This window comes from Protopterus annectens, chromosome 5.part0 (assembly GCF_019279795.1).
Source record: "Protopterus annectens isolate FY-2018-M chromosome 5.part0, PAN1.0, whole genome shotgun sequence".
Taxonomy (NCBI): domain Eukaryota; kingdom Metazoa; phylum Chordata; order Ceratodontiformes; family Protopteridae; genus Protopterus; species Protopterus annectens.
The window spans coordinates 349,322,878-349,350,697 of NC_056735.1; the positions used below are offsets into that span (position 1 = coordinate 349,322,878).

Genomic DNA, 27,820 nt, shown 5'->3' on the forward strand with positions numbered 1-27,820 from the left:
GACTCTGTAGTACCCATCTGGTTTTCTGGGTGCAGGAGGGAGGGCGTCTGAAGTCCAGCTGGATTCAAGGAAATCATCATCCGCCACATCCAGAACTGGGGGGAATGGCTAAGAGTCCGAGTTGTGGAAGGTCCAGGAACTTTCTGAGTCTCTTTTCAGACAGAGTAGTCTTGACTCTCCCATTGGAAATGCTTCCTTAAGGTATGCAGGGTTTCCCCAAAGGAAAAATCCTCTGGAGGAGAGGCTGGAGGTACGGATTCCTCTGCATAAGAATCCTCATATGTGGAGGGGCTGCATGTCTTCATAGTCAGACGCATCAAATTCATCTGACTCTTGTTCAGACAAAACTACTGGAGACAGATCTACAAAACCAGCTCTTTAACCACTGCGCTAGCAAGCCTCAAAGGCAAGGGAGCAGGCATCTGAGAATGGGTAGTCTGTTTCTTGGGTGTAGTTCGTCCCCTGGGCCTATGGAACTCAGTTGTTTTTGAAAGAACGGTAGTTGCGAAAGAAGGCGTCGGTTTACGTCATGATTTGGTGGTGCGAAGGACTTCCTCGGAAGCCGGTGCCTGCACAGCAGCTCCGGACCCATCCAAGGTAGAGACGACCCCAGGATCCTTAGTCGAAGAAGAGTTCTGTGGCATACTGGACTCCAAAAGGGTCTCGGTAGTAGCGGCCTGCGAATTAACTGAAGCGGGCATCAGGGGCTGCGAAAGCACCTCACTGAGTTCCGGAGGACTGATGACTAGCTTAACGGAAGCGTCGTCAGAAGGCTTGGTCCTGTGTGGTCTGTCTCTGTCTTTATCTTTACATTTTTTTGGAAGATCTGCTGTCGGATGGCTTACCAAAGCCATATCGGAATTCGAAGACTGAACGGAAATATCTGGCTACAATAAGGGCCCGACGACGAATAGTTCTGGTGTTAAACAGAGCACAGAAGCGACGAGGGACGCCGTGGTCTGGGCCTAGACAAGTGACACAGTAAAAGTGGAAGTCCCATTGTGATATTTGCTTTCCACAGGCGAGACAATTATTAACTTTTTCTGACAATGGTTAGTGCAAAAAAAAAGGATCCCCAACGGAGGTACTTAGCTTTAGAAGACTTCAACTTCAATTCGGAAATGAAAACTCGGGTAGCATCCAACCACCACTCGTGCGGACTGCTTCTGCTTTGGGCTCCACGGCAAGAAAGACTGATATAATGGTGTCGGCTGCCTTCCCTTATACCACTGATGACCTGACATCAGATTAAGCGACAGCATCAGATGCAGAAATACTAAGTCTCTGGTATTCGGGCTAGCCGAGGGCTACCCTGGCAGAGATAACCCAAATGTGATGACTGCAACAGTGAAACAGGAAGAATATCCTTTCTCTCACCAAAATCTGAGGAATAACCCTAGACCCTTTGAAAATAATCAGCCAAGGTTCCCCCTGAAAATCTGAAGCAGACATCTGCAAGGCCTCCAGTGATGTGTGAGAGGTTGGATCCGTGCCGGCCTCTGAAACGGTCACAGCAGAGGAATCCAATGGTGGAGTCGGGCGATCCTTCGTGCTTTCAATAGCCTTGGCAGAGATGTCTGACTGAGGTGGCTCAGCAAAGGAATCAGACCTAGACTTTTTTGGCCTTTTTCTTTATGGATGGCTGACCCTTGGAACGGGAAATTCCTTCCACTGAGTTTTTCACTAAAAGCTTAAGATGTTGGTTCTCCAAATACAAGGAAAAAGAAGAAAGCCGACTACGGAAAATCTTTGAAATGAAAGCCTGACAAACAGAACAGGAAGTGCAGAGACAAATAAGCACTGCTTATGACAATCTGCATCTGTCTCCTGCACTGGCATTTATCTTTTCTGGATGACATGAACCCCACAAGCAACACAAAGAAAAAAGGTAAGAGCAGAAAAACCCCAACGGAGCATTTATCTGAAACGACTTGGTGAATCAACAAATGAAGTGGGTGTTCAGACAGACAATCAAAAGATGGCATTCGGACTAGTGGCAAAAAAGATCTGAGGAAAGTATGCCCAGACATCATATTTATGACCTATGCTTTACAAGGGGAGCATACATGTAACGTACAGCGTACGTTAAAGCAACCTAAAGGCCTCGGTATACTGGCTGGATGTTGGGACGTCCATGGCAAGGGATCCCTATTGTAATGAATACTGCAACAGTGAAATGGAAGTACATCTGACAGTTCCCAACACAGTCCAACAGGTCTCTCCAGAAAAATGGATGGGAGATAGATGGGAGGGAAGCTGAGGAATAGTGAAAATGGACAACAAAAATGCCTAATTATGGTAAGTACATAAAACTTTTAAATCTGATGTTGTCCTTTTCATTCTTCCTCAACGTATGGGACAAAGTCCCCAGCTATGTTGATCTTGGATGGTCCTCATGGAAGAATATTCCAGAGTACCGCCAAACCAAAGACAGCTCTGTTTCTAGAAATAAAATCCAATTTGTAATGAGTAACAAAAGTATGAGCATTGGATCATGTAGCTGCAGAGCAAATATCACCAACAGATGCTCTTGACCAAAAGGCAGATGATGTACCCATGGATCTAGTTAAATTGAATGGACTGGTTAAAGTTATTTTCAGAAGCCACTTTAGATAAAAAGGAAGAATTAGTCTGTAAGGAAACCCTATCCTTATGAAAAATGATGTAAGGAGTTTTTGTGAAAAGAGCCAGGAGTTCAGATATTCTCTTTTCAGAAGTAATAGCTTCTAAGACGACTTTTCCATGACAAGAATTTCAAATCAGATTTAGCTGAAGGTTCAAAGGGTATCTGTGTTAGACCTACCAGCACAACTGTCAGATCCCAAGGTGGTGAGGGATCCTTCATCAGCACTCTTAGAAGAAAAATACCTTTCAGGAAAGCTTTGCATAATTTAGATGAAAAAAATTCTGTTCCCTTTGTGAAAATTAGAAATTGCTGCCAGTTGAAGTTTAACTGTAGAGAAACTTGCTCCTTCTTTAAAAAGAGTTGCCAGAAATTGAGGAATCACAGAAACTGAGAAACGGTCCAGTTCATTATTCAAAGCCCAAAGGGAGACTCTTCCATTTGCTCTTGTATACTTTTTTGGTAGATTCTTTTTGAGAAGCTAAAATAATGTCACATAGAGGGGGAGAGAACCTGGGCTGTCTAACCATTACTGAAGTGGAGAAACCATGCAGTAAGTTTGAGGGCCTGTATGTAGGGATGTTGGATCCTTTAAGGATGAGAGAGGAGATATTGAGTTGGCTCCAGTATCCACGGAGGACAAAAAGGTGAGACTGTATGAAGGGAACTACACTTGCCAAGGCCAGAAAGGGACAATGAGGATTACTGAGCTCTTCAGCTGACTTGCTTTCTGTAGAAATTGGAGAATCAAGGGGAGATGGATATAAGCATAAAGGAGATCTGAGGGCCAAGTGTTGACTACAGCATCTGTTGGTGACTCCCCCTGAGGGGGGGGGGGGGTAAGAGCAAATTACCTGCTGCACTTGTTGTGGGGAGAGGCAGAGGTCACAGTAAGGTTGGCCTCAATGATGGAAGTTCATTTCTGCCGCAGACTGATTGACAAACCACTCATTCAGCATAAAAATGTACTGCTTAGTTTGCCTGTTAGTTTCTCCTGCAATGTGAGTCGCAATTAGAAAACGGTCTGATGAGATTGCCCATTCCCATACTCCCATGGTCTCTCTGCAAAGGGGATAAGATTTAGTTCCTACTTGTTTGCTGACGTACCACACTACAGACATGTTATCGGTCTGAACTGCAGTAGTCCATAAGGGGAGAGCATCTTGAAAAGCCTGCAATGCTAATAGGACTACTCTGATCTCTACAATATTGACATGCAACTTGGTCTCTTGGCAGAACCACATGCCTTGGACTGTTCTTCCCAAGAAATGTCCCCTTGACCCAGCTGAGAAGTCTCCGTGGTCCCTGTGGCTGGTAGAACAAAGGGTTTGCCTAGATGAAAATCGTCCGATTGTATCCACCAGTGGATGAGTTTTTTGCAAACTGTGGTGAGCTTGACTGGAAAGGATAGGGGTTTATACACAATGGACCACTGTACAGCTAGAGTCCATTGAAGAATCCCCATAAAGAAACGTGCCACAGGAAGTAGCACTATGGCTGCAGCCGTGGAATGTACTGCTTGAAGTACTGGCCTTGCCGAAGAAGATGAATGGGTAAGGAGAAGATGAACCTGGCTTCTGATAGTGGAATTACGATGATGAGGTAAAGATGCTACTTGTGTTGTCGTATCTAAAACTGAACAGATGAACGCAAGCTCTGGACAGGTGTTAGGTATGACCTGGCCCAAAAAGAAGTATGAATAAGTTACAAATCTTATTTGGTCTGGCAGGTCCTCTTGGATGACTCTTGTCTAGCAACTTTTGGATTTCTTGTGCTGCTGCCTTCCTTTGACTGGGTGGAATGTTGGGAAGTTTTCTCCTTTTGTGGGACAGAAGGAAAAATGGTATGCAATAACCCTTGGATATTATTCTTAGCACACAAGCAAGAAACACTAGGAGGGAAGATAGATAAGCTTTTAGTAACTCACGAAAATCTGTAACAAAACTTGAGAGTTAAACCTGCATCTGTTCTGTATTGCGGCAAACAAGATCTGAGGCAATGGGGATGGAATAGAGCATTGTGGGTAGGAGAAGGAGCTTGAAAGCTGGATCCGAAGCCTGGAATATGCGGCTGAATTGGATCCAAGGGTCAGATATGAACCCATACATTCAAGAAAAATGAAAAGGACAACATCAGATATTATTTTACGCCTTGCATGATCCCAAAATGTTGGGTTTCTAATGCAAGTGCTTCATGAAGCAATACAGCTCCATATATGTAAATGTGTGCACGTGTGTGTGTAAAATGCACACATGTAACATACATATAGAGTTAGCTATATAAAAATGATATATCAACATACACATACAAAACACATAAAACACATGTATACATAGACATATACACACAAAACACACAAACATACATATATATATATATATATATATATATATATATATATATATATAAAATATATTTTATACCTTGCATGACCCCAAAATATTAGAGACATTCTGATATTATTCTTCAGCTATGACTGTTGCTTCCTTCAGTTCACCATAACATGCCGTTACTTTACCTTTCCTTTACTGTTCTGCCCCAGTGAATCTGAACTGCAGTGTTTTAAATCTAGGTTCTCTCTTAACATCATCCACTAGACATTGTTTATTCTACACCCATGACATTGTTTTAAGATTTATTTTTTGGTGCAACAAGCAAACAATGTTTCACAGCCTGACATCTGAAGAAAAACTTTCAGAATGCTATTATTTTTGCCCACTTCGCAAACTACGGTAGTGTAATTGTATCATTCCAACCCAAAGTGTGACTTCAAACTTGCTGCTCAACTGAACAATGACAGCATCAACATACTTAGCTACTTACTAGACTGGAGCAAAGAGGGCAGCTGCCCTAGGCAGAAGCTGTTAGGAGTAGCAATTATCAGGAGCAGATGATGTGGGAATGCAGCAATGTCACGGATTTATAAAGCTGCAAGGATATTACAGCTTCATAAATGAATGCCAATACTGCATATGCGGTCGTGGCTGAATCACTAAAGTGCTTACTGTGAAAAGGTGTCTGGCAAGCTGTTTATTACAACGGTAGAAAGCAGCTTGATGTAGTTACAGGAGTGATTTTTTTTTAGATCCTCAGTTTTGAGTTACAGGGGCACCAGTATGGTTCTGGTATTTGATCATGTCCCTGGTTAAAGTAATGCAAACAACAGAACAAATTCAAAATGGTAGGGCTGGCTTAAGACCACCATGTTAATGAGCTGTAGCACATTGTCTTTAGAAAGGCAAATTATGAACAGACGTGACTAGCATCAACAAAAAGTAAAATAATAGTCTTGTCTCATAATATAAATACAGTTTAATTCAGTTCCATTATACACTACAATAAAAATTGCTTAAGTATGAAAAGTAGCTAAGCTCATCAAAGGAAAGGAGAGTAAAAGTGTTTTAAGGAGAAAGGAGTTGAACTATATGGAAATAATCTGTGTTAATTTACTTTAGAAATGCACACCAGAAGGGTCAGTTTAGGTAGGATGTAGTACGGTACTTAGAATAAAGGACAAAATGCAACAAAGTCTAGAAAGTTTAGAATTTTTGCTTAGAAGTGTTTGCATAGGTATTTTATACCCCAAGCAGATTTCAAAGAATTTTCATCAGGTAGATGTCAAATGTTTGAGGTGTGATGGGGAAAAGACGTAAAAGGGCATATGTTTTGTGACGGTAATGAGATGGCAATTTTTAAAAATTCCCTACAGAATATTCTGTCAGAAATATTGGGTGAACAAATGGGTGTAACTAAGGAAATTATTCTTTTTGAACTGGAACATAGAATCTGAATTGACTACACATACTAAGTCTCTATTAAGTTTGTCTGTAGGCTGCCAAAAAATCAATTACTAGAAAATGGAAATCAAAGATTAAATAAACTGTATTTGAAGTAATGAATTTTGAAACACAGATAAAAAGAACTGGAAGTGAGATCTTTAGAAAATGGAACAGCAAATTACATGGGAATAATGGAAACAGAGAGAATACAAGTAGAATAACGTTCAGGAGGAGGACTGAAGTTTAAGAGAAGCCAGGAATTGAGCAATCTGTGCTAATGTTGGACAGATGACAATTATAAAACAAGAAAATACATGGCATATTATGTACATAACTGGAAATATTTAATGTGTTTTTTCTTTTATATTAATGTATGTTTGTCTGTATCTTAAGTGATATTTAACAAAGATGTTAAAAGAAAAAAAATAAATGGACAAAATAATGATAATGAGGTGGTGAGGTTCTAGAGATACTGTAGTAAGAGATATGCAACTTATTTTTGTTAAAGAAACCTCACTTGTGCCTACAACTTAACATCTTACAGTCTATGCAAGTGTAAATGCTCCAGTGAAACAGATACAATTTTTTTAACACCCTGTAACTCACTGCCTCTATTACACTGACAAGAGGGAAAAATCTGGTTCCACAGAGTAAAGCATTTTTCCTTTTTATGTAGAAGTGGTATCAACGTGTAAAACATCAAATCCTACGGTACAGATTCAAGTAAGTGCATTTACCTTTGGTGCCTCTTTTTCTTTTTGCCTTGAGAACACAGTTTTCTTTAGATTCATCTACTGAGCCATCGAATGGGCTTTTGACATCTTGCAGCTCTTCAGCAGGTAACACGTGTTTTTTGCTGTGTTCAGTGCTCTGGATAACAACTTCTCTTTTCTGATCTTCTTTTTCCAGCGACTTCTCAGGGAAGATGATGTCTGACTCCCTTTGCTGCTTTATGCTCTCTTGCATGTCAAGTGATTTAAAATAATCATCCTGAGAATACTCTTCAACTTTCAGGGTTCCTGAGTAATTGAAACAAACAAGACTTGTTAAAAATTTCAAATGTACATATAATCATCGATATTTTGGAATTTTTTAATAGTTGTAGGAAAAAGTACAGTGAGAGATATGTGAAAAATAGGAGGTTCCACAATGAACTTAAAAACGCCTCCTGATTTAAATGTGAATCAGCGCCAACAATGAGTTAACATTTAACAGTGTAATTAGGATTCAGTAGACTACAACATACAGTATTGTATGTTGTCCACATGTTCCTGCATAGATGTTCTCTAGGTACTCTAGCTTTTTATTGCATCATAAACACACACAGTTTTGGCCAACTGTTTGTTCCAAGCAAAATGGGCTTACGTGTACCTCTGAGTTTTTCTCCAATAGTCTCTCATGTAAAGAAACCTTTGGATCAACACAGCTAATCAGGTAAAAAATAAATAAAGCCACTGCTCCATGTAACAAAAAAATAACTTAGCTATTTAGTCTAAATGGGAATGGTTGAGAGATACAGACCACTGATGTCAAAACTGTTAATGCTGGAATGGCTGAAATTTGGAATGACATCAGATTAACAGCCTGAACAAGAGCAACCAGGTAAGAAAGCAAAACAAAACTGGATAAAGGGAAAAGAGGTGTGTGCAACACAGATATGTGCCACAAATATCAAACCAAGAAATGATGTCAAGACAACCAACACCAAAAATGTAGACACCAGAGAATATAGCTGACCAGACAGAAAAGCAGAAGTTGACTCCTTACTGCCCCAAGACCACAAGAAAAGGAGGGAAGGAGTTTGAATTTCTAGCTCTGACACCTACTAAAGCAGCCATTAGTTATCTTAAATTCATAGATCGTAACCATGAGGATCCCTGCAAAGGCAGACAGGTAGCAGACATCAAAGATAGAGAGACTTGCAGCACTAGGAAGAAAGGAAACATGGGCTCCACTACCGTTAAAACAGGAAGCTAACAGGCTCTCCTCTAATGCTGCCAGAATCTTGAACTGTAACCTTTGGAGTTTCCTGGGTAGAAGAATACTTTCAAGTAGAGACAGGATCCTTTACATTTTGTAACTGAAATCTTTAGTGGTTGACAGTTCTTGAGCACAGAAAGACCAAACAGCAACTAGGAGTCTGTGAGGGGGAATGATGTTCTTTTTTTCTAATGAAGTTACATTCTATGATAGAAAGAAGCTTTCTGGAGCCTTAAAGTGCTGTTATTCTCTCACACTAATACATTCCTCACAAACTGTATTTCTATGGATATCATAATATGTAACCAAGCAACACAGCCATCTAATGTGCCAGCCAGCAGGAGGGATATGCCTACCCAAGGAGTACTTTCAGGATTATATCATTATTATTGCGAGAAGTGAACAATATCGCCAACAGAGCTCTTGTAAACTACTTGCCAGTCACCACTCGACCTGCAGAGCTACTCACAATAACTGCAAACCCACCTGAATTTCTTCTTTCTTTCTACTTCACAAAGTTAAAGTAAATTAGACCCTTATTTGAACAAATCCCTTTTGACTCACCTACTGGCCCCAGCAACCTTCATCCTTAGTTTGTGTACCACTCTTAAGACTTCATAAATACTCCCCTGGAACACATCTAGAACCTCAGCATCACAACCAACAATGTCCCTCAATTTGAAAACTGTCTTTGTTAGACCTGTAACCAAGAATCCTAAAGCTACTTCTACCAACCACTTCAGACCCATCTCAACATTATCTACACTAGGCAAAATACTGGAGAAGCAGGTTTGTACTGCACTTGCTACCCACCTGCAAAAGCACCACTTATTCTCCAACAAAAAAGCATAGCGTTTGGGCAAGTAGAAACACTCTAACTGATTTAGGGACCCTAAGACACAATACATTCATCAACATGGATAAACGGAACATTACAGGTGCTGTGTTCATTGATCTTACTAGAGCCTTTGACATGGTTGACCACTCTATATTACACACCCACCTAACAGACACCGATATTACTCTTAGGACTTCCTGGCCAACAGATACTTTAATATAAACAGGGGCTGCCTGCACACACTCATGTGTTACTCACGGTATTATTCTTGCTTCACTAGTATTTACCAAATTTTATAAATAAACTTCCCCTGGAGCTACCCCACCTATAACCACTCTTCTGGAGAATGGCATAAAGGTTAAGGTGTTTACCTCAGACAGAAGGTACAGGGTTTGATTCTAATCTTTGAGAGAGAAATTGGCTATACTTAAAATGGTTCACTAGGGCACCCAGCCTAGGACTTGCCTATGAACCTATATGAACCTTACATGCTAACGACACTTAGCTATACAGCCAATCCCTCCCCTAAAGCCATTAAAATCTCAACTTCAAGAAGATATATTGGCTCTAAACAGATGGCTTGTCAACATAAACCTTCTTCTAAACTCTATGAAAAACAAATGTATGCTTGTTGGTACTAAGAAAATATTCTCTACTGTCCCTTAATCTATTAACACCTCTGATATCAATCAACTTTCACAATGAAACTACCAACTCTTAGATACTAAGGAATTTGGCTAGACCAATCCTTCATCACACAGGAACACATTCAAAAACAGATATCCAAAAATCATCTACCTCTTATTTTAGGCCCAGAGAATTTCAAACTTCCTGTCAACTCCTGCCAGAGCAGCCACAGGCAAAAATGTCTTACTTATTCAACTTGAATATGGTCGACCTATACTTGCAACAACTTCAAATGAAAACACTACTGCCCTGCAGATCAAGCACAACAAAATTTGCTGCGTCATTACAAACTTCCTTCAGCTGTCACACTTCAGCCAAAGCAAAATGACTCCCTGTGCAAGCCACAGCCAACTCCCTACTTTTCAGATTACTTCATCAAGAAACTCCCATCACCTCTCGCAATGAAACTCAATGTAATCACCTCAACATAAAGCCTGAGATGCCAGTCTGCCTGTACTCCAAACCCTTGCTACAACACTACACTGTGTAGATAATAGCTTCTCAGTTTTTGCCCCTAAAACTACAGCAATCTTTCCCTTACCACCTTACCTACCACACAAGTTACCTCAAAACAAAACAATTCCTGACTGATCAAAAGAAATGCAAGTGCCAGGGAAATGGGGGACACTACTTGTTTAATAAATCTTTCTTAGGAACCAACACCTCTCTTCAGCATTACCTCTTACTCAGTGTTACAGTCAAACCTATGCCTTACTAAGAATTTGCATATTTGTCAATTCAAAGACAGTTTTTCCTCCAGGAATATGTTCTTAGACCTCACTGATGCCACCCTGTAAAACCCCTTGGAACTTGTTACTATCAATTTATTACTTTTGATGTGATTTTGCATTAATGCCTTTGTATTTGCCACATATGTATCCTATTATGCTTTTATTTAAATTTGCTGTTTTTACAATGTGACTGTAACCCAGGCTAATGAATCATGAAGTGCAGTGGATTAGCAAGGAGGAAGTAAGGATAGCTATGAAGAGGATGAAGAACGGAAAGGCTGTTGGTCCAGATGACATACCTGTGGAAGCATGGAGGTGTTTAGGTGAAATGGCAGTGGAGTTTTTAACTAGATTGTTTAATGAAATCTTGGAAAGTGAGAGGATGCCTGAGGAATGCAGAAAAAGTGTTTTGGTACCGATTTTTAAGAATAAAAGTGATGTGCAGAGCTGTAGTAACTACAGAGGGATTAAACTGATCAGTCACAGCATAAAGTTATGGGAAACGGTAGTGGAAGCTAGGTTAAGAAGGGAGGTGATGATTAGTGATCAGCAGTATGGTTTCATGCCAGGAAAGAGCACTACAGATGTGATGTTTGCTCTGACAGTGTTGATGGAGAAGTAAAGAGAAGGTCAGAAGGAGTTGCATTGTGTCCTTGTGGATTTAGAGAAAGCATATGACAGGGTGCCTAGAGAGGAGTTGTGGTATTGTATGAGAAAGTTGGAAGTGTCAGAGAAGTATGCAAGTGTGGTACAGGATATGTACGAGGGTAGTGTGACAGCGGTGAGGTCTGCAGTGGGAGTGACAGATGCATTTAAAGTGGAGGTGGGATTGCATCAAGGATCAGCTCTGAGCCCTTTCGTATTTGCGGTGGTGATGGACAGGTTGACAGTAGTCCCCGTGGACTATGATGTTTGCAGATGACATTGTGATCTGTAGTGAGAGTAGGGAACAGGTGGAGGAGACCCTGGAGAGGTGGAGTGTCAGAAAAATATGTATTACTGTATGTATTAGTAATATGCTTAATGCATTTAAAGCTTGAAAAGGGTCAACACATTTATTCTATTTCACACTGCATAAATCTGTACGAATTGCAGAAGCTTTCTAACCTTGTATTATCATGAAATATGCACAGCTATTGCTTATGCTTTGGAAACTTACAGGGAAGCAGATAATTTCTGCTTGTGTCAGAAAAACAATTAATAGAACAATACCACTTGTATTAATGTTATGAAACTTAGACAAGGAGTTCCGCTTGTGCTGTGAGAAAATACACAGCTGCAGAAGCTATAGATAATCAGAACAAAGACTGCTTGAAAATATGAACTGCAATCAGCATTTGCTTGTGCCCAAGTTAGAGAAGTACCTTGAAATGTAACACGTGTTAGAACTACACAATAGAAGCTTGTAACGGGCTAGGGCCCACCCAAGGCCAGGTAGTTTTTCTCAAAATGTTTCTCACAAATCTAGTCATGTCAGCAGAAAATCTGAGTAACATCTGCTGTAGAACAATACTGAAAGTTGTGTTTAATTACGTTAGCCATAGAACGCCATGTCTTGTAAAACAGTATAAGAATAGCATACTTCCTGTTAGTAGTTAGGCAAAATCCTGTATTTGCATGTTTTTGTCTCCTTGCAGCAAGTTATTAAATGTGCCTTAACTGAACCTTACATGTATTGGTTTTGAAGTTTTTTCCTTTGGCGATTGGTCCTTCGGACTGGAAACCCTCACTTTGCCTCGGATCAGACAGGCCAGGTGGCTTGAAACCGTACAGGGAAGAAACCACATTGGTTCTTCTTATTTGAAAAGCCCTCCGACTGAATTGTCGTATAAAAGAGGCCAGCCACTTTCTGATCTGCGACTAAAGGACGGGTTTTCACGAGCCAGGTGATCAATCACAAAGGCTCAGGTAAGGTGAATCTACTTTTTTCTGTTTTTAGATCAGGGACTAGATTTGTATTGTTTTTGTCAGGACTGAATTTTTATAAGTCAGGGACAGAAAAGATTACTGACTTGTCATAGATCAGGGAAACAGAGCAGGTAGGCAGATTTTTCTGAAGATACTATAACAAAATCCGTGGTACCACGTTAAAAATAAGGAGTTACGTAACTGAAGACGCGAAATACAAACAGTCACAGCGTGCTGATAATATTAAATACTATTCAAAATGGGTTAAATAAGTATGAATTTGACGGTAAATTAGAAAAAATCCTCGCTTGTTAAACTTGTAAACAGCTTAAAACCGATTCCAAAGGTCGGGTAAAAAAGCAGCGCCAATTAGGAATTCCTCAAGCACACAGGTGGATTGAGGAAGTAAACTGTAGGGAACAAAAGAATAATAATTCAAAAGCAATGTTTTTAGATAAGGAGGACAATAACTTAGTAATAGCATCGGCCCCTCCACCTCCCTTACCAGAATATGAGCGAGTGAACAAGTTAGTCCACCCCCACAATATCCTGCTGTCACTGTAAATAGAGACACTACGAAAGCAAAAACGTGTATTAGAGATCCCATCGAGACCAGGTCTCGAACACGGGCAGGTAACTCAAAAGGGGACATTGAATTATATCAAAATGGTAGGAAATTCACGATCTATGAGTGAAGAAGAAATATGCCCACTTATAGAAGTGCCTAATCCTCAGGCAGGACAAGAAGGTCAGGACCCAACTATTCTAGTGTATAGACCCTGGACTCCGGAAGACATCCGAAAAGCCACTGAGGGAATCCCCCATCCAAAAGTTAATTTTAGAAAGTTCTTAGAAGATTTACAAGGAATGAGGCCAAGTTATAATTTATAGAGAGAAGAGGTAGAAAAAGTAGTCAGACAAATTGTGCGACCAGATTGGCACATGATTAGTGGCAACTGGAATCCCCGTGACGCTGCGCTCAGGCCCCTCCCACATAGCAGCGCAGAGTTAGACAACAGAGTGAAAGGTCTTACAGACCGCATCTCTGAGAAATGGAAGCCTAGGGCAGACTGGATTTGCATTAATCAATGCATCCAACAAGAAGGTGAAACTATTGACCGATATTATGCCAGACTGTTAGAATGTTTTAATAACCATTGTGGAATGCAGGTTCCAGAAGATTAGACACACAATTCCCCATATGAGCAGCAGTTAAAGAAAGCATTTTTGAAAGGCAGCATTGCACCTATAAGCAGTTTTATTACAAATCATCATACAAGCAGGTTACAGTCATTACTTGAATATGCTAGGCATGCCAAAAGGCATTTTAATAGCAAAAAGAAAAAGAAAGCCCAAGTATTTTCTGTAGAAGATGGAGCAGAAGTTTATGTAGTACAGTCTGGGAAAAAGGGCAAAAGAAATGCCCAGGGAAACAAACAACCTGATCAGAGGACTTTGAAGGGCGAAAGAAAAGGGATGAATGTTTTAAATGCGGTAAAAAGGGACACTTGGCAAGGGATTGCAAGAAAAACATGAAGGCAATCACGGAGGACAAGGAGGGTGAGGACTGACTATATGATGGTCAAAAATCACTAGAAGGAGATAGCAGGGAAATGACAAATGAGAATGTGACAGAGGGAGTGGAGGATGTGACAGAAGAAATAGAGGAAGTGCAGGAAGTTACGGAGAGTGAAGAAAATGAAATATTGGATTTAGCTTTATTGAGCTCTATTTAGCAGACACAAAACCAGAAGTTACACTCCTGGTAAAAGTACAGTTTTGTACCTACCATAAATGTAGATGTTCGAGTGCTAATACAGCTGCAGTCATAATAGATGGATTTTCCTGCCGTCAGGCAGGTCCTCGGTCGGCCGAATTCCAAAGTCTAGGTCCGGCGTCGGATGTCATCGCTTCTTCCCTGACGTCAGTGCGACAGGGGTATAAAAGAACCAGCCGACGCCATTTTCTTCAGTTTTTCTTGCCACAGATGTCAGGTGCCCCCAGAAGGAAGGCAATACATAAATTTATGTAATAATGCAATGCAATATAATCAAAAAACAGTAGTTGCAAGCAAATACACCATAAAAGAATACCCCAATCAGGTTGTATGAGGAGGTGTTAGCCATTAGGCCTGTCCCAAGAGGGGAAGGAGGGGGGGAAACCTGGACTGCAGCTGTATTAGCACTCGAACATCTACATTTATGGTAGGTACAAAACTGCACTATGTTCATCGTGCATACAGCTGCAGTCATAACAGATGGGTTGAATCCCAAAGCTAAAAAAGGGGTGGTAGGCACTAGGTGGAACTAGGAGGAGCCAGGATGCCCTGCAAGACTGCAGTGGCAAAGCCTGCTCTAGATTTGGAGTATAATGGTAGGTGATAGTGCTTGGAGAAAGTATGTACAGAACTCCAAGTGGCTGCTTCCAAAATATCTTTGGTAGGAACCCCCCTGAGGAAAGCTGCAGAGGTAGCTGTGGCCCTTGTGGAGTGAGATCGGATGCCTGCAGGTACAGTTTTACCATGAAAAGAGTAACAAAAGCGTATGCAGTGGGCTATCCATTTTGAGATTGTCTGTTTGGAAATAGGCTTCCCTTGAGCTCCTGTAGCATAGGACACAAAGAGTTGCTCTGATTTTCTGAAAGGCTTTGTTCTGTCCAAATAATAGCATAGCTGTCTGTGAATGTCCAAGGAATGTAGTAGTCTCTCCCCTTTGTTTTGAGGATTAGGGTAAAAGGTAGGTAAGTGGATAGCCTGATTCAAGGCTACCCTGGATACTACCTTTGGCATAAAGGAAGGATTGGTTTGTAAGGAAACTCTGTCCTGATGGAAAATGATGAAAGGCTGCACAGCCATGAGGGCTTGTAGTTCCGAAACCCTGCGAGATGAGGTGATAGCCAGAAGGACGGCTGTTTTCCAGGACAAATATTGCAGTTCTGTTGAAGCAGCTGGCTCAAAAGAAGGCAAGGTCAGTTTTTCTAGAATGAAATTGAGGTCCCAAACAGGTACTGGTTGTTTCCTTGGGGGTTTTATATTCTTAGCCCCTCTGAGGAACTGTCTTAAGAGGGGGTGAGAGAATAAAGGAGGATCAGTGTTGTACTCTACAGAAAAGACTGAGGCATGGATTTTGATGGAGGAGAATGAAAGTCCACTGCTTAGCATCTCAGCTAGGTACTGTAATATTTGAGGTAAATTCAGCATTCCAGGATTCTGACCCTTTTTCCTGATTCCAGGCACAAAACCGTTTCCATTTTGCGGAGTAGGCTTTTCTAGTAGAAGGCCTTCTGGCCTCCAAAATGACATCCTGCACCTCCTTGGAGAGTAGGGTCTGTTGTGAATTTAAGGAATCTTCCATGCGGCTAGACTGAGTGTTTTCAGCTGACTGTGAAGAGTTTTGAAGTTGTGCTGAGTCAGTAGAAGAGGCATTAGAGGCAGGATCCATGGTGGGGAATGCGTCAGGCTCCTCAGGAGTGGGTACCAGTGTTATCTTGGCCAGTCTGGAGCAATGAGAATCATCTTTGGTCTGTCTGCTCTGGTTTTTAATAGAACTTTGGGCAGCAGAGGAAGAGGTGGAAAGGCATAAACTGTCATTGTTGTCCAACTGAAAGAATGCATCCACTTTCCAGGCCTGTGGATGAAAGGTCCTTGAGCAGAATTTTGTCATGGATGAAAGGTCCTTGAGCAGAATTTTGTCAATTGGTGATTTCTGTGGGAGGCAAAGAGATCTATATCTGGCCTTCCCCATGTTTGAATTATCTTTGTAAAAACTTGAAGATGCAACTTCCATTCGTGTGGATCTGTCATATTTCTGCTTAGGTTGTCTGCCAGCATGTTTTCCTTGCCTGGCAGGTACTGTGCTTGTAGTTCGATTTGTAATTCCAGAGCCGTGTTCCAAAGAGACATGGCTAGCCTGCATAGGGGGTATGAATGGGTTGCTCCCTGTTTGTTTATGTACCACATTACTGTGGTGTTGTCTGTCCTTATCAATAGCTGGCCTGGATGCAGTAGGTCTTTGAAAGCCATAATAGCATTTATTACCGCTAGCATTTCCTTTTGATTGATGTGTAGGTGCTTTTCTTTTTGGGACCATTTGCCCTGAATGCACCGATCTGTCATGTGCGCCCCCCAGGCGTAGTCCGAGGCGTCTGTTGTGATGACTTGATTTGCTTGAGGCTTGCAGAATGGGAAACCTGTGTTTCTTTGGCATGCTTGAGCCCACCACAGAAATTCCTTGTGAAGACATGGAATCAGTGGTATTATTGTTTCCAAACTGTGGCTGTGTTGAGACCATAGGTTTTTTAGGTACCATTGAAGTTTCCTCATATGCAGCTTTGCACATGGGATTAGCAGGATGCAAGATGCCATGAATCCCAGAGCCTGCAGGATTTTCCTTGCAGTCAGCCTGGTGAAAGCTGCCAGTTTTCTGAAGTATTGAGTTAGTTGCCCTTGTTTCTCTGGCATGAGGTAGGCCATCTGGGTATTTTTTTTCAAGCTGGCACCCAGGAAAATTATTGTTTGAGAGGGTATTAGCCTTGATTTCTTTTTGTTGACTGTGTATCCCAGAGAATTCAACAACATTATTACAAACGCCAGATGTTTCAGAAGTATGTGCTTGCTGTCCACTTGGATCAGGCAGTCGTCCAAATATGGGTATATCTGTATCCCTTGAAGTCTGCAGTAGGCAATTACTGATGCCAGGCATTTCGTGAACACACTGGGTGCAGTAGATAAGCCAAAGGGCAATGCAGAGAATTGATAATGGGTTGAACCTGCAAGTAATCTGAGGTATCTTCTGCAATCTTGTCTGATTGGGACATGCAAGTATGCCTCCTTGAGGTCCAATGTTACCAGCCAAGACTCCTTGCCCAGCATGGGAAGAAGCTGCTGTAATGTGAGCATCTTGAATTTTGGCACGAGTAAAAATGCGTTTAGGATGGATAGGTCCAAAATAGGTCTCCAATCTTTGCCCTTCCTTGGTACCAGGAATAGTCTGGAATAAAAAAATTGACCCTGTTCTTGTGCAGGTACCTCTTGAATAGCTTTCATGTCCATGAGATCTGAAATTTGTTTTTGTGCCTCTGCCCTTTGATTGTGTGGCAGGTTTGGCATGCCTCTCATTTTTGGAAGGGTGTGAAAGTGGAATCTGTAGCCTCTGTCTATAATGTCCAGGATCCATTTGTCTTTTGTGACAATATGCCAATTTTTCGAAAATAATGCCAGTTTTACGCCTAAAGGTGCTGCCATTTGAGCCTTGCTTGGCATGCAAAGGGGAAAGTCATTGGTTCTGCTTTCTGAATGGCTGTGAACTATCCTCACCACCTCTTTGTGTAGGTGCTTGCCATTGTCTGCCTCTAAACGATCCTTGAGATTGCCCTCTACCCCTCAGGCGCCTGTATCTACCTCTTTGGGGTCTGTCCGTGGCTGGAAAGGACCAATTTTTTGAAGGCCAATTTCTACTGAAACGTGGAGGTTGTACCTGTAGGAAATCTTTCACTGTTTGCATTGATTTTGCCTTTTCTTCCATTTTATTTAATACCTCCTCAGCTTTAACACCAAATAATACATCTTTTTGAAGAGGTGCATCTAGTAATTTAGCTTTGACATGATCTGGTAAGGTTTGCTCTTTGAGCCAAGCATGTCTACGTATGACTGATCCTGTAACAGCAGCTCTACATGAGGCCTCTAAAGCATCAAAACCACATTGCAAGGTATGTTTACCCACTTGCTCTGCACTATGTAACAAATCCTGCAACTCCTTCAAGTCTGGTTGTTCAGGTTGTGACATTTTGCTTTTCAACTGTGATAACAGAAACTGTTGGTACTTTAACATATGGAACTGACAGTTTAATGCCCATGGTTAAGGTGGCCGAGGTGTATACCTTTTTCCCCCACCTTTCTAAAGCTCTGAAGGTAATGGATTTTTAGCAGTGGAGGCCTTAATTCCCTTGGGACCATGTGAAATAGTTTCTGGGTCAGCCGCATGGCTTTTGTATAGGAATTGGTGTGAATCAGGAACCCGGTAATACCCGTCAGGCTTAACTGGAGCTGGAGGTAAAGAATCTGGGCTAAGGCAGGCCTCCGAATACACATTATCTAGTATGTCTAAGACAGGAGGTATAGCCAGAGGCCTGTGCTGAGGGAGCAAGAGGAAATCCCTAAGCCTTTTCTTGGAGTCCGAGTACTCTTGGCCTTCCCAGTGGAAGTGTTCCCTCAAGGTATGCAAGGTTTCCCCAAAAGAGTAATCCTCAGGGGGGGGGGGGGACAGAGGGAATGGACTCCTCTGCATCAGAATCTTCAAAAGGGGAGTATGAATGTTCCTGGTCTTCAGAATGTTCTGAAGTAATGGAGGCCTGGTCCGAGGAAGGGGATTCTTCCTCCACTCTGGGCCTTTTGTCCGGGAAGGGTTGAGAACCCCTGATAAGAGTAATCAAATCCTCAGCCATTTTGAGCATCTGCTTTTTAGGTATGGGGCCTTGAGAGGGGCTCTGTGGAGCTTGTCTTTTAGTATGCATGGCTGCTTTAGACTTACTGAAAGCCTTGATGGAAAAAGAAGAAGGAGGCCTGAAGACACCTTGAGAGATGGCAGGCCTGTCTAAACTCTGAGTTTCCCCGCCAAGAGTGGCTTTGGTATCTGTAGTCGGGGTGTGGGCCGAAGAGCCTGCGACCTCGGGCACAGAAGACACCGCCAAAGAAGTGTCATCAGTAGTCAGGGGCTGTGTAGGCGCCTCGCTGAGAACCGGAGCACCTGTAGTCGGCTTTAGCGTGGTGTCGGTAGAAGTCGCGGACCTTGTATGTTGGTCCTTATCTTTGCGTCTTTTACTCAAAACTGGAGTCGGAGTATCCGACGACATAACGTAATTAAACTTTTTGCCAAAATAGTGTTGGGCGAACTCCGCCCAATGCTTAATAGCGAGTCTGTTGAATGTAGCACAAAAACGACAGGCCGAGACGTCGTGGTCTGGGCCTAAGCAAGGAATGCAGAGGGAATGAAAATCCTTATGCGGTATTTGCTTCCCACATGAAATGCAATTATTAACTTTGTCTGACATCGGTCTGAGGCAAGAAAAGTTTCCCCAACGGGGTACTTAGCTTTCAAGAAGACTTCGGTTGAAAAATATTCATAATCTCAGGAGCTGGCCGACCGGCACTTGCGAACTGCTTCTGCTTCGGGCACCGCGCGGCAAGAAAGACTGAAGAAAATGGCATCGGCTGGTTCTTTTATACCCCTGTCGCACTGACGTCAGGGAAGAAGCGATGACATCCGACGCCGGACCTAGACTTTGGAATTTGGCCGACCAAGGAACCGCCGGACGGCAGGAAAACCCATCTGTTATGACTGCAGCTGTATGCACGATGAACACGGGAGGGAAGTCAAATTCTTGTGTGACTCAGGGGCATCACGGACCCTGATACATCCCTCCAAACTGCCAGAAAATTCAGAGTCACCTGATTACATACTAGTGAAAGCAGCTAATGGACAGCTGTATCGAGAGCCCCTCTCCCATAATATTGTAATAACTGATCGTGTTTCAGGATTGACCCAGAAAAGCAAAATTGTTTCTGCAAAATGCCCAGTAAACCTCTTGGGCAGAGACCTTATGCAGCTATTTGGTATAGCAGTAGTTCCGACTATGCAGGGTATGGAAGCACAGCGACAAATTGATACATTTGCAGTGCAATCGGAGGGTGAAATGTTTTAGTGGTACAGCCAGGACTTGGATACAACTGGTCCAGGGGCAGTGACCGTAGAGTTGATGAACGTAGCCATCAGCAAGTTCCCCTCCCTTGACATTGATAAACATTTGTTGCACTGTACTCTGTATTATTGTAACACACCAGGACCTGATAAGGAATATGAGCAAGAATTGTTTAAAAATCATGCAAACAGATTGATATTAAGTAACCTGTACTGGGACATGGAAGAGAACAGTGTAGCCAGCTGTTCATTGCCCCAGGAGTTCTTTGCACTCTATAAATCTAATCGGTTACCACATGTTAGCTTAACTAAGGACAAGAATGTAAAATGGGTAGACTTAGAGAAAAGGTCACAAGATGGGAAAAGCAGACAAAGTTAGAACTGTCAGAACAGGGAATACAAAGGCAGAAGTTAAATTGAATAACTCAGACCCACCCAGCCGTGCACTTGCAGTCTAGCAAGGACAGCTGATTAGCACTCCTATTAAAGGAGGAAGAGAATGCCTTACAGAATATAACAGAAAATCTTTGGTCAACAGGAAAGTCAGATGTAGTACTTATTCGTACAGCAGGACCAGTTACTATTGCCAAAGTCAGCATTTAGACCACAACAAAAGACAGTATCCCTTAAGAAAAGATGCAAATGTAGGAATCAAACCTATTATAGCAGCTTTACTTAAGGAAGGGGTGCTGGTGGAATCTCCTGATTCACCATGTAACACAACCTTACTTCCTGTTAAGAAAGCGAATGAAGAGTGGCATACGGTCCAAGATTTACAAGCTGTAAATGACGCAGTAATACCAAAGGCACCTACGGTGCCAAACCCACACACCCTGTTGAATGATTTAAAACCTCAACAGAAATAATTTTCTGTGGTACATATCAGCAATGCGATCTTTTCTATACCGATACACGCTGACAGCCAATATTGGTTTGCATTCACATTTCAGGGGAAAAGGTATACATATATGCGACTACCACAGGGATATTGTGAAAGTCTGACAATATTCTCACAAGAAATGGCAAGCAACGTGGTGGGATTTACCCCACCAAGAGGCAGTCAAATTCTACTTTATGTTGAGGATATCCTGCTGGCGGCCCCCACCCAGCAAAATTGCAAAAAAGATACCATAGCGCTATTACAACTTTTTAGCCACTGAAGGACATAAAGTAAACAAAAATAAACTGCAGCTTTGGAAAAAAACAAGTTAAATACTTAGGATATGTAATATCCAAAGACGGTAGGATATTAGATGAGGACAGAAAAGTAGCGATTTTACAAGCACCAAAACCCACTACCAAAAAGGAAATTATGTCCTTCCTGGGTACGACTAATTTTTGCAGGAGATGGATTCCAAACTACGCCTTGGAATCTGCACCACTGACTAACCTGATATATAAAAAGCCTATGGCAGCACAGGATTTGTTACAATGGACACCAGAAGCAGAATCTGCTTTCTGCAAACTGAAACAGTTAACAGCGTCCTCATTAGTTTTAGGATTACCTAACTATCAAACGTTTTTTCCAAACTGTAGATTGTAAGCAAGGTTATATGACATCAGTGTTAACACAGCAGCATGGGGACAAGCAACGCCCTATTGCTTATTACTCATCACAACTAGACCCAGTGGCATGGTCTTTACCCCAGTGTGTACAAGCAGTAGTTGCAACTGCAATGGCAGTACAGGCTTCGGCCTTAGTAGTTTTGTTCCACCCTCTCACATTGAGAGTGCCTCATGCAGTCACGATTATTTTACTGCAAGAAAAGGTAGCATATCTTTCCCCTACTAGGCATCTTTCCTGAATGACTATATTGTTGAGCCAACCTCATATGACAATTGAACGATGCACGACTTTGAACCCTTCTACCTTGCTCCCAACCCCTGCAAATGGCACACCGCACAGCTGCCTGCAGGCGATTGAGCAAAAGACACTGCCTAGAAAAAAATCTTAAGGATGTTCCCTTGAATGATGCCGAGGTGACATACTACATGGATGGCTCGTGCAAAAGGGGTCTTGCAAGACAGAACCTAATAGGATATGCAGTAGTTTCTGATACTGAGATTATAGAAGCAAAACCTTTACCACACAATTTATCTGCACAGGCAGCAAAATTAATTGCCTTGACACGGGAATGTACCTTAGCAAAGGGTAAATGTGTGAACATTTTTACTGACAGCCAATATGCTTTTTCTACTGTACATGTTTTTGCGCAACAGTGGAAAAATCGAAAAATGATAACATCTGCTGGCAAACCAATCAATCATGCACAGTTTATTTTAGATCTTTTAGAATCTATTCAGTTACCTCAGAAAGTAGCTATTTGTAAATGTACAGCTCATACCAAGCGATAGGATTTCAAAAGGTAATGCGAGAGCTGATACAGCTGCAAAGCAGACAGCTTCAGAAGTATTTCTCTCGAATGAGAAATTACAACCCTCTGAGATTTTAGACTTAGAAATGTTAAAGACAATGCAGACACTTACTACGCAGGCTGAAAAACAAAAATGGGTAAAACGAGAAGCAATTCTCGAAAAGGGGCTGCACATCTCTAAAGAGGGGAAACCAATATTGCCATCTAATTTGTTTAAATATGCAGCTTTGTTGAGCCATGGGCAATGCCATGTCTCAACAGGGGGGATGGTACAGCTGGTGAATCGAGTGTTCACGACATACGGATTCTTAAATTACTCTAAAAAATTTTGTCTAATGTGCCACGTTTGTAACAAACATCATGCACAAGGGGAGTTAAAGCCCAAGCAAGGGAGTTTCCCCTACACCACCGTATCCGTTTCATACTATCTGTATGGATTTCATAGAATTGAACAAATGTGAAAATAAGAAGTATTGTCCTGTCATTGTAGATATGTTTTCCAGATGGGTGGAAGCCTTTCCGACTAAAAATCCAGATGCGGCTACAGTAGCGAAAAGTCTCGTTAAAGAAATCATCCCTAGATTTGGCATTCCGGAAAGGATCTACAGTGACAACGGCACACACTTCGTAAACCAAACCATACAACAGTTAAGTAAACATTTTGGTATTTCTTTAAAAAATCATTGTGCGTATCACCCGCAATCTGCAGGGTTAGTAGAGAGGCATAATGGGATTTTAAAGAATAAGCTAAGGAAGTTAATAGTAGAAACATAGAGAAATTGGGTGTACTGTCTGCCCCTGGCACTGTTGAGCATGAGAACTGTTCCGAATGCAAAAGGATTGACTCCTTTTGAAAAACTATTTAGAAGGGCTTATTATATACCTCAGTGGAAACCTCTCATGCCCGCAGACCAGGAAGCAGACGGTACACTAGCAGGGTATATGAGAAATTTGTTGAATTCTAAACATCTGTTGCAGTCAAATTCTGTTTCAGATAAAGAACGAACCAGACCATCAGAAGTGGCAGTGGCACCAGGTACCTGGATCTGGGTGAAGACAATAAAGAAGAAGAATTGGGCGTCACCAAAGTGGGAAGGTCCATATCAAGTGCTTCTGTCAACACCCACTGCAGTCAAGATCGCAGAGCGTGTCTCATGGATCCACCTGACGCACTGCAAACTAGTTAAGAACTTTGAACTGGACAAAAATCTTGTCACATGTCAAGAGCAAAAATGATAGAATCCAGAACAGGAATGCAGAACAACCATTTCCTCAGAAGTATTGCATGATTATTCTGTTAACTGTACTAGTGACAATAATCTTTTTGTTGTGGCCATTCCTTTTTCCAGCCACACAAACTGAACTGAATAAACGTGAAGCGTTACTCATAGACTGGCATCCAAACTTCAACACTTACCAGGCAATTAAATATGTGTATGCTGAGACTTTCAATGTTTCGAATTGCTGGATTTGCACAGCTTTGCCAACAGCATATGGGGGGGGGGTTACTAATGACTACAGTCCCTCTAGGGGTCAATTAGACCTGGGAAAACTTGATTTATGATACCTCAACCATTACATCACAAGATAAAACAGCATTGCACTTGTCTGTTCCACAAAAGGGAACTGTGTTTTTATAAAAATGATACTGTTCAGGTGGGTTGGAGCAATTGCAATGTGACTGTTCCTTACAAATGTTACACTAAAGCTAATGCAGGTTCTTATTGTAATACAAACTATGATCCATTTCTTGAATAGATGCACAAAACAATTGATGAAGTAAAACATAATTCTGTTCTTTATAAACAACGGTCTATAATTGATAGAAAAATGTTTCATGCAGGGCGAGTGTATATTCATAGCAAAGTTACTACTAAAGTAGAGGACTGTTATTTTGTATGTGGAAGAAAGGCATACAAATGATTACCTGAAAATTGGTCTGGCAGTTGTTTTTTGGGCTACCTGATTCCGGCCATATGACACACTGCAGTTTTGCCTCGAGGAAAAATTCGGAATGTCCGAGAAGTCGTCAAGAAACCTGTGAATCCAGTGGGGCAAATCGATGTGCATTGGAAAAACCATCATTCTATAGGCAATGGACTGACACACATGGACTTGAGTGATAGTGTTATATCGTGGGCAGGTATATTACCAGCATATGGAGCAGTGAAATTGATCTGGGAGCTGAGAAAACTGTCTAAACTTCTCGAAGTAATGAGCAATGCAACTTTTTCCGCTCCTGAATTGGTGACTGATGAACTGAATGCCATGAGAACTGTAGTGCTTCAAAACCGCATGGCTCTCGACTTCACCCTAGCGGCGAGAGGCGGTACTTGCGCTTTAATCCAGGAGTAGTGCTCTTCGTATATTCCTGACGATAAACACGAGACAGACAATCATCTTGAGGTAATTCAGCAAGTGGCCATGAATAAACCAGAACCAAACCCACTGACGGACTTTTTCCAGAAATGGTTTGGGGGGGTGGGGTACCATCCTAATGAACATCCTCATTGCCATTTGTGTAGGAATGCTCCTACTGGGAGTATGTGTTTGCTGTGGCATTCCCTGCATGAAAAGACTGATTAAAGACTTTATAGACATGTCAGTTTCTGAAACCTTATATCAAAGTACTGAGTTTTAAGAACTGTTAAAAGATTGAAAATGCTTTCATAAGTTTAAATTGAATGACTCTCTTAATTGCAAATACTAAGTGGGAAGAGGTTAAGAGACGAAAAAACTGTTTATGCTTATTATGAAAGTAGAATAAAAGTACTAAAAGGGGGGAAATGTCAGAAAAACATATATTAGTAATATGCTTAGTGCATTTCAAGCTTGAAAAGGGTTAACACATTTATTCTATTTCACACTGCATAAATCTGTATGAATTGCAGAAGCTTTCTAATCTTATATTATCATGAAATATGCGCAGCTGTTGCTTATGCTTTGGAAACTTACAGGGAAGCAGATAATTTCTGCTTGTGTCAGGAAAATAATGAATAGAACAATACCACTTGTATTAATATTATGAAACTTAGACAAGGAGTTCCGCTTGTGCTGTGAGAAAATACACAGCTGCAGAAGCTATAGACAATCAGAACAAAGACAGCTTGAAAATATGAACTGCAATCAGCATTTGCTTGTGCCTAAGTTAGAGAAGTACCTTGAAAAGTAGCACATGCATTAGAACTACACAATAGAAGCTTGTAATGGGCTAGGGCCCACCAAGGCCAGGATATTTTTCTCAAAATGTTTCTCACAAATCTAGTCCTGTCAGCAGAAAATCTGAGTAACATCTGCTGTAGAACAATACTGAAAGTTGTGTTTAATTACGTCAGCCATAGAAGGCAATGTCTTGTAAAACAGTATAAAAATAGCATACTTCCTCTTAGTAGTTAGGCAAAATCCTGTATTTGCATGTTTTTGTCTCCTTGCAGCAAGTTATTAAATGTGCCTTAACTGAACCTTACGTGTATTGGTCTTTGAAGTTTTTTCCTTTGACATGGAGATATGCTCTAGAGAGAAGAGGAATGAAGGTCAGCAGGACTAAGACAGAATATATATTTGTGACATGGAGATATTCTCTAGAGAGAAGAGGAATGAAGGTCAGCAGGACTAAGACAGAATATATACATATGTGTGAATGAGAGGGAGGATGAAGGAATGCTGAGGATGCAGGGAGTAGAGGTGGCGAAGGTGGATGAGTTTAAGTACTTGAGATCAACAGTTCAGAGTAACGGAGAGTGCGGAAGAGAGGTGAAGAAGAGAGTACAGGCAGGATGGAGTGGGTGGAGAAGAGTGTCAGGAGTGATTTGTGACTGACGAGTACCAGTAAGAGTGAAAGGGAAGGTATACAAGAGGGTAGTGAGACCAGCTATGTTATATGGGTTGGAGACAGTGGCATTGACAAAAAGGTAGGAGTCAGAGCTTGACGTGGCAGAGTTGAAGATTTTAAGATTTGTACTGGGTGTGACGAGGATGGACAGGATTAGGAATAAGTATATATTAAGAGGATCAGTCCAGGTTGGAAGGTTTAGAGACAAAGACAGAGAGGTGATATTACGTTGGTTTGGACATGTGCTGAGGAGGGATGCAGAGTACATTGAGAAAAAGATGCTAAGGATGAAGCTGCCAGATAACAGGAAAAGAGGGAGGCCTAAGATAAGGTTTATGGATGTGGTGAGAGAGGACATGCAGGTGGTTGGTGTGACAGAGCAAGATGCAGAGGACAGGAAGAAATGGAAACAGTTGATCTGCTATGGCGACCTCTAACGGGAGCAGCCGAAAGAAGAAGAAGAAGACTGTAACCCAGGCTAAGACTGCAAATGGTCCTTCTGTGAACACTGCTCTATCCCAGTAACCAAATGTAAATAAAATAAAATTAAAATGTTTTTATAAGCATATGTAAGGGAATGAGAAAATAAAAATTGAAAGAAACATGAAAAAGAAAAAAGCCCACATGCACAGCTTTTCTGTAAAAATCAAATAGCTTTTGATCTGACTAGAGTAATTATTTTGTGTATAAGTGAGTAGTGGGAGGGAGATGAGCAGTACCTACTGGGAAAGAGAGGAGAGTTGCTGTCTGAGAAAGTTTTATCAGATCAGCAATTCTAATACCTGCATACAAGTTTTACTGGCTATGGAAGATGAACCTCTTCCCATCACGCAAATACTTACTTCTGGCAATACAGAAAGTACATGCATACAACATGTGTATGTATGTATAAATATATATATATATATATATATATATATATATATATATATATATATATATATATATACACACATCTATAAATATATGTATATATATATATATATATATATATATATATATATATATATATATATATATATATATATACACACATCTATATATATATGTATATATACATATATATACACACATCTATATATATGTATATATATATATACATATGTACATCTATATATATATATATATATATACATATGTACATCTATATATATATATATATATATATATATATACACACACACACACACACACACACACACATACATATATATATATATATATATATATATATATAGGTTCATAGGTTCATACTAGGCTATCTGCCCTAGGGCATTTATAAGCCTAGCCAGAATGTGTTTGGCTTTAGCCACCCATTTTAAATTTATTTTGCTATGCCCTTTTTCGAGGTTAGTATACTGTGCCTCTGTCTA

General features: G+C 41.2%; 1 protein-coding gene across 2 annotated transcripts in view; it reads right to left on the reverse strand.

The window, feature by feature from the left end:
• The window catches only part of BCOR (BCL6 corepressor), a 588,412-nt gene that overhangs the window by 350,397 nt on the left and 210,195 nt on the right, over positions 1-27,820 (reverse strand). For both annotated transcript variants that reach the window (XM_044072315.1, XM_044072314.1), the window contains exon 6: positions 7,140-7,421. In XM_044072315.1, the coding sequence (XP_043928250.1) occupies positions 7,140-7,421 (282 nt within the window). The remainder of the gene's footprint in view (positions 1-7,139; positions 7,422-27,820) is intronic.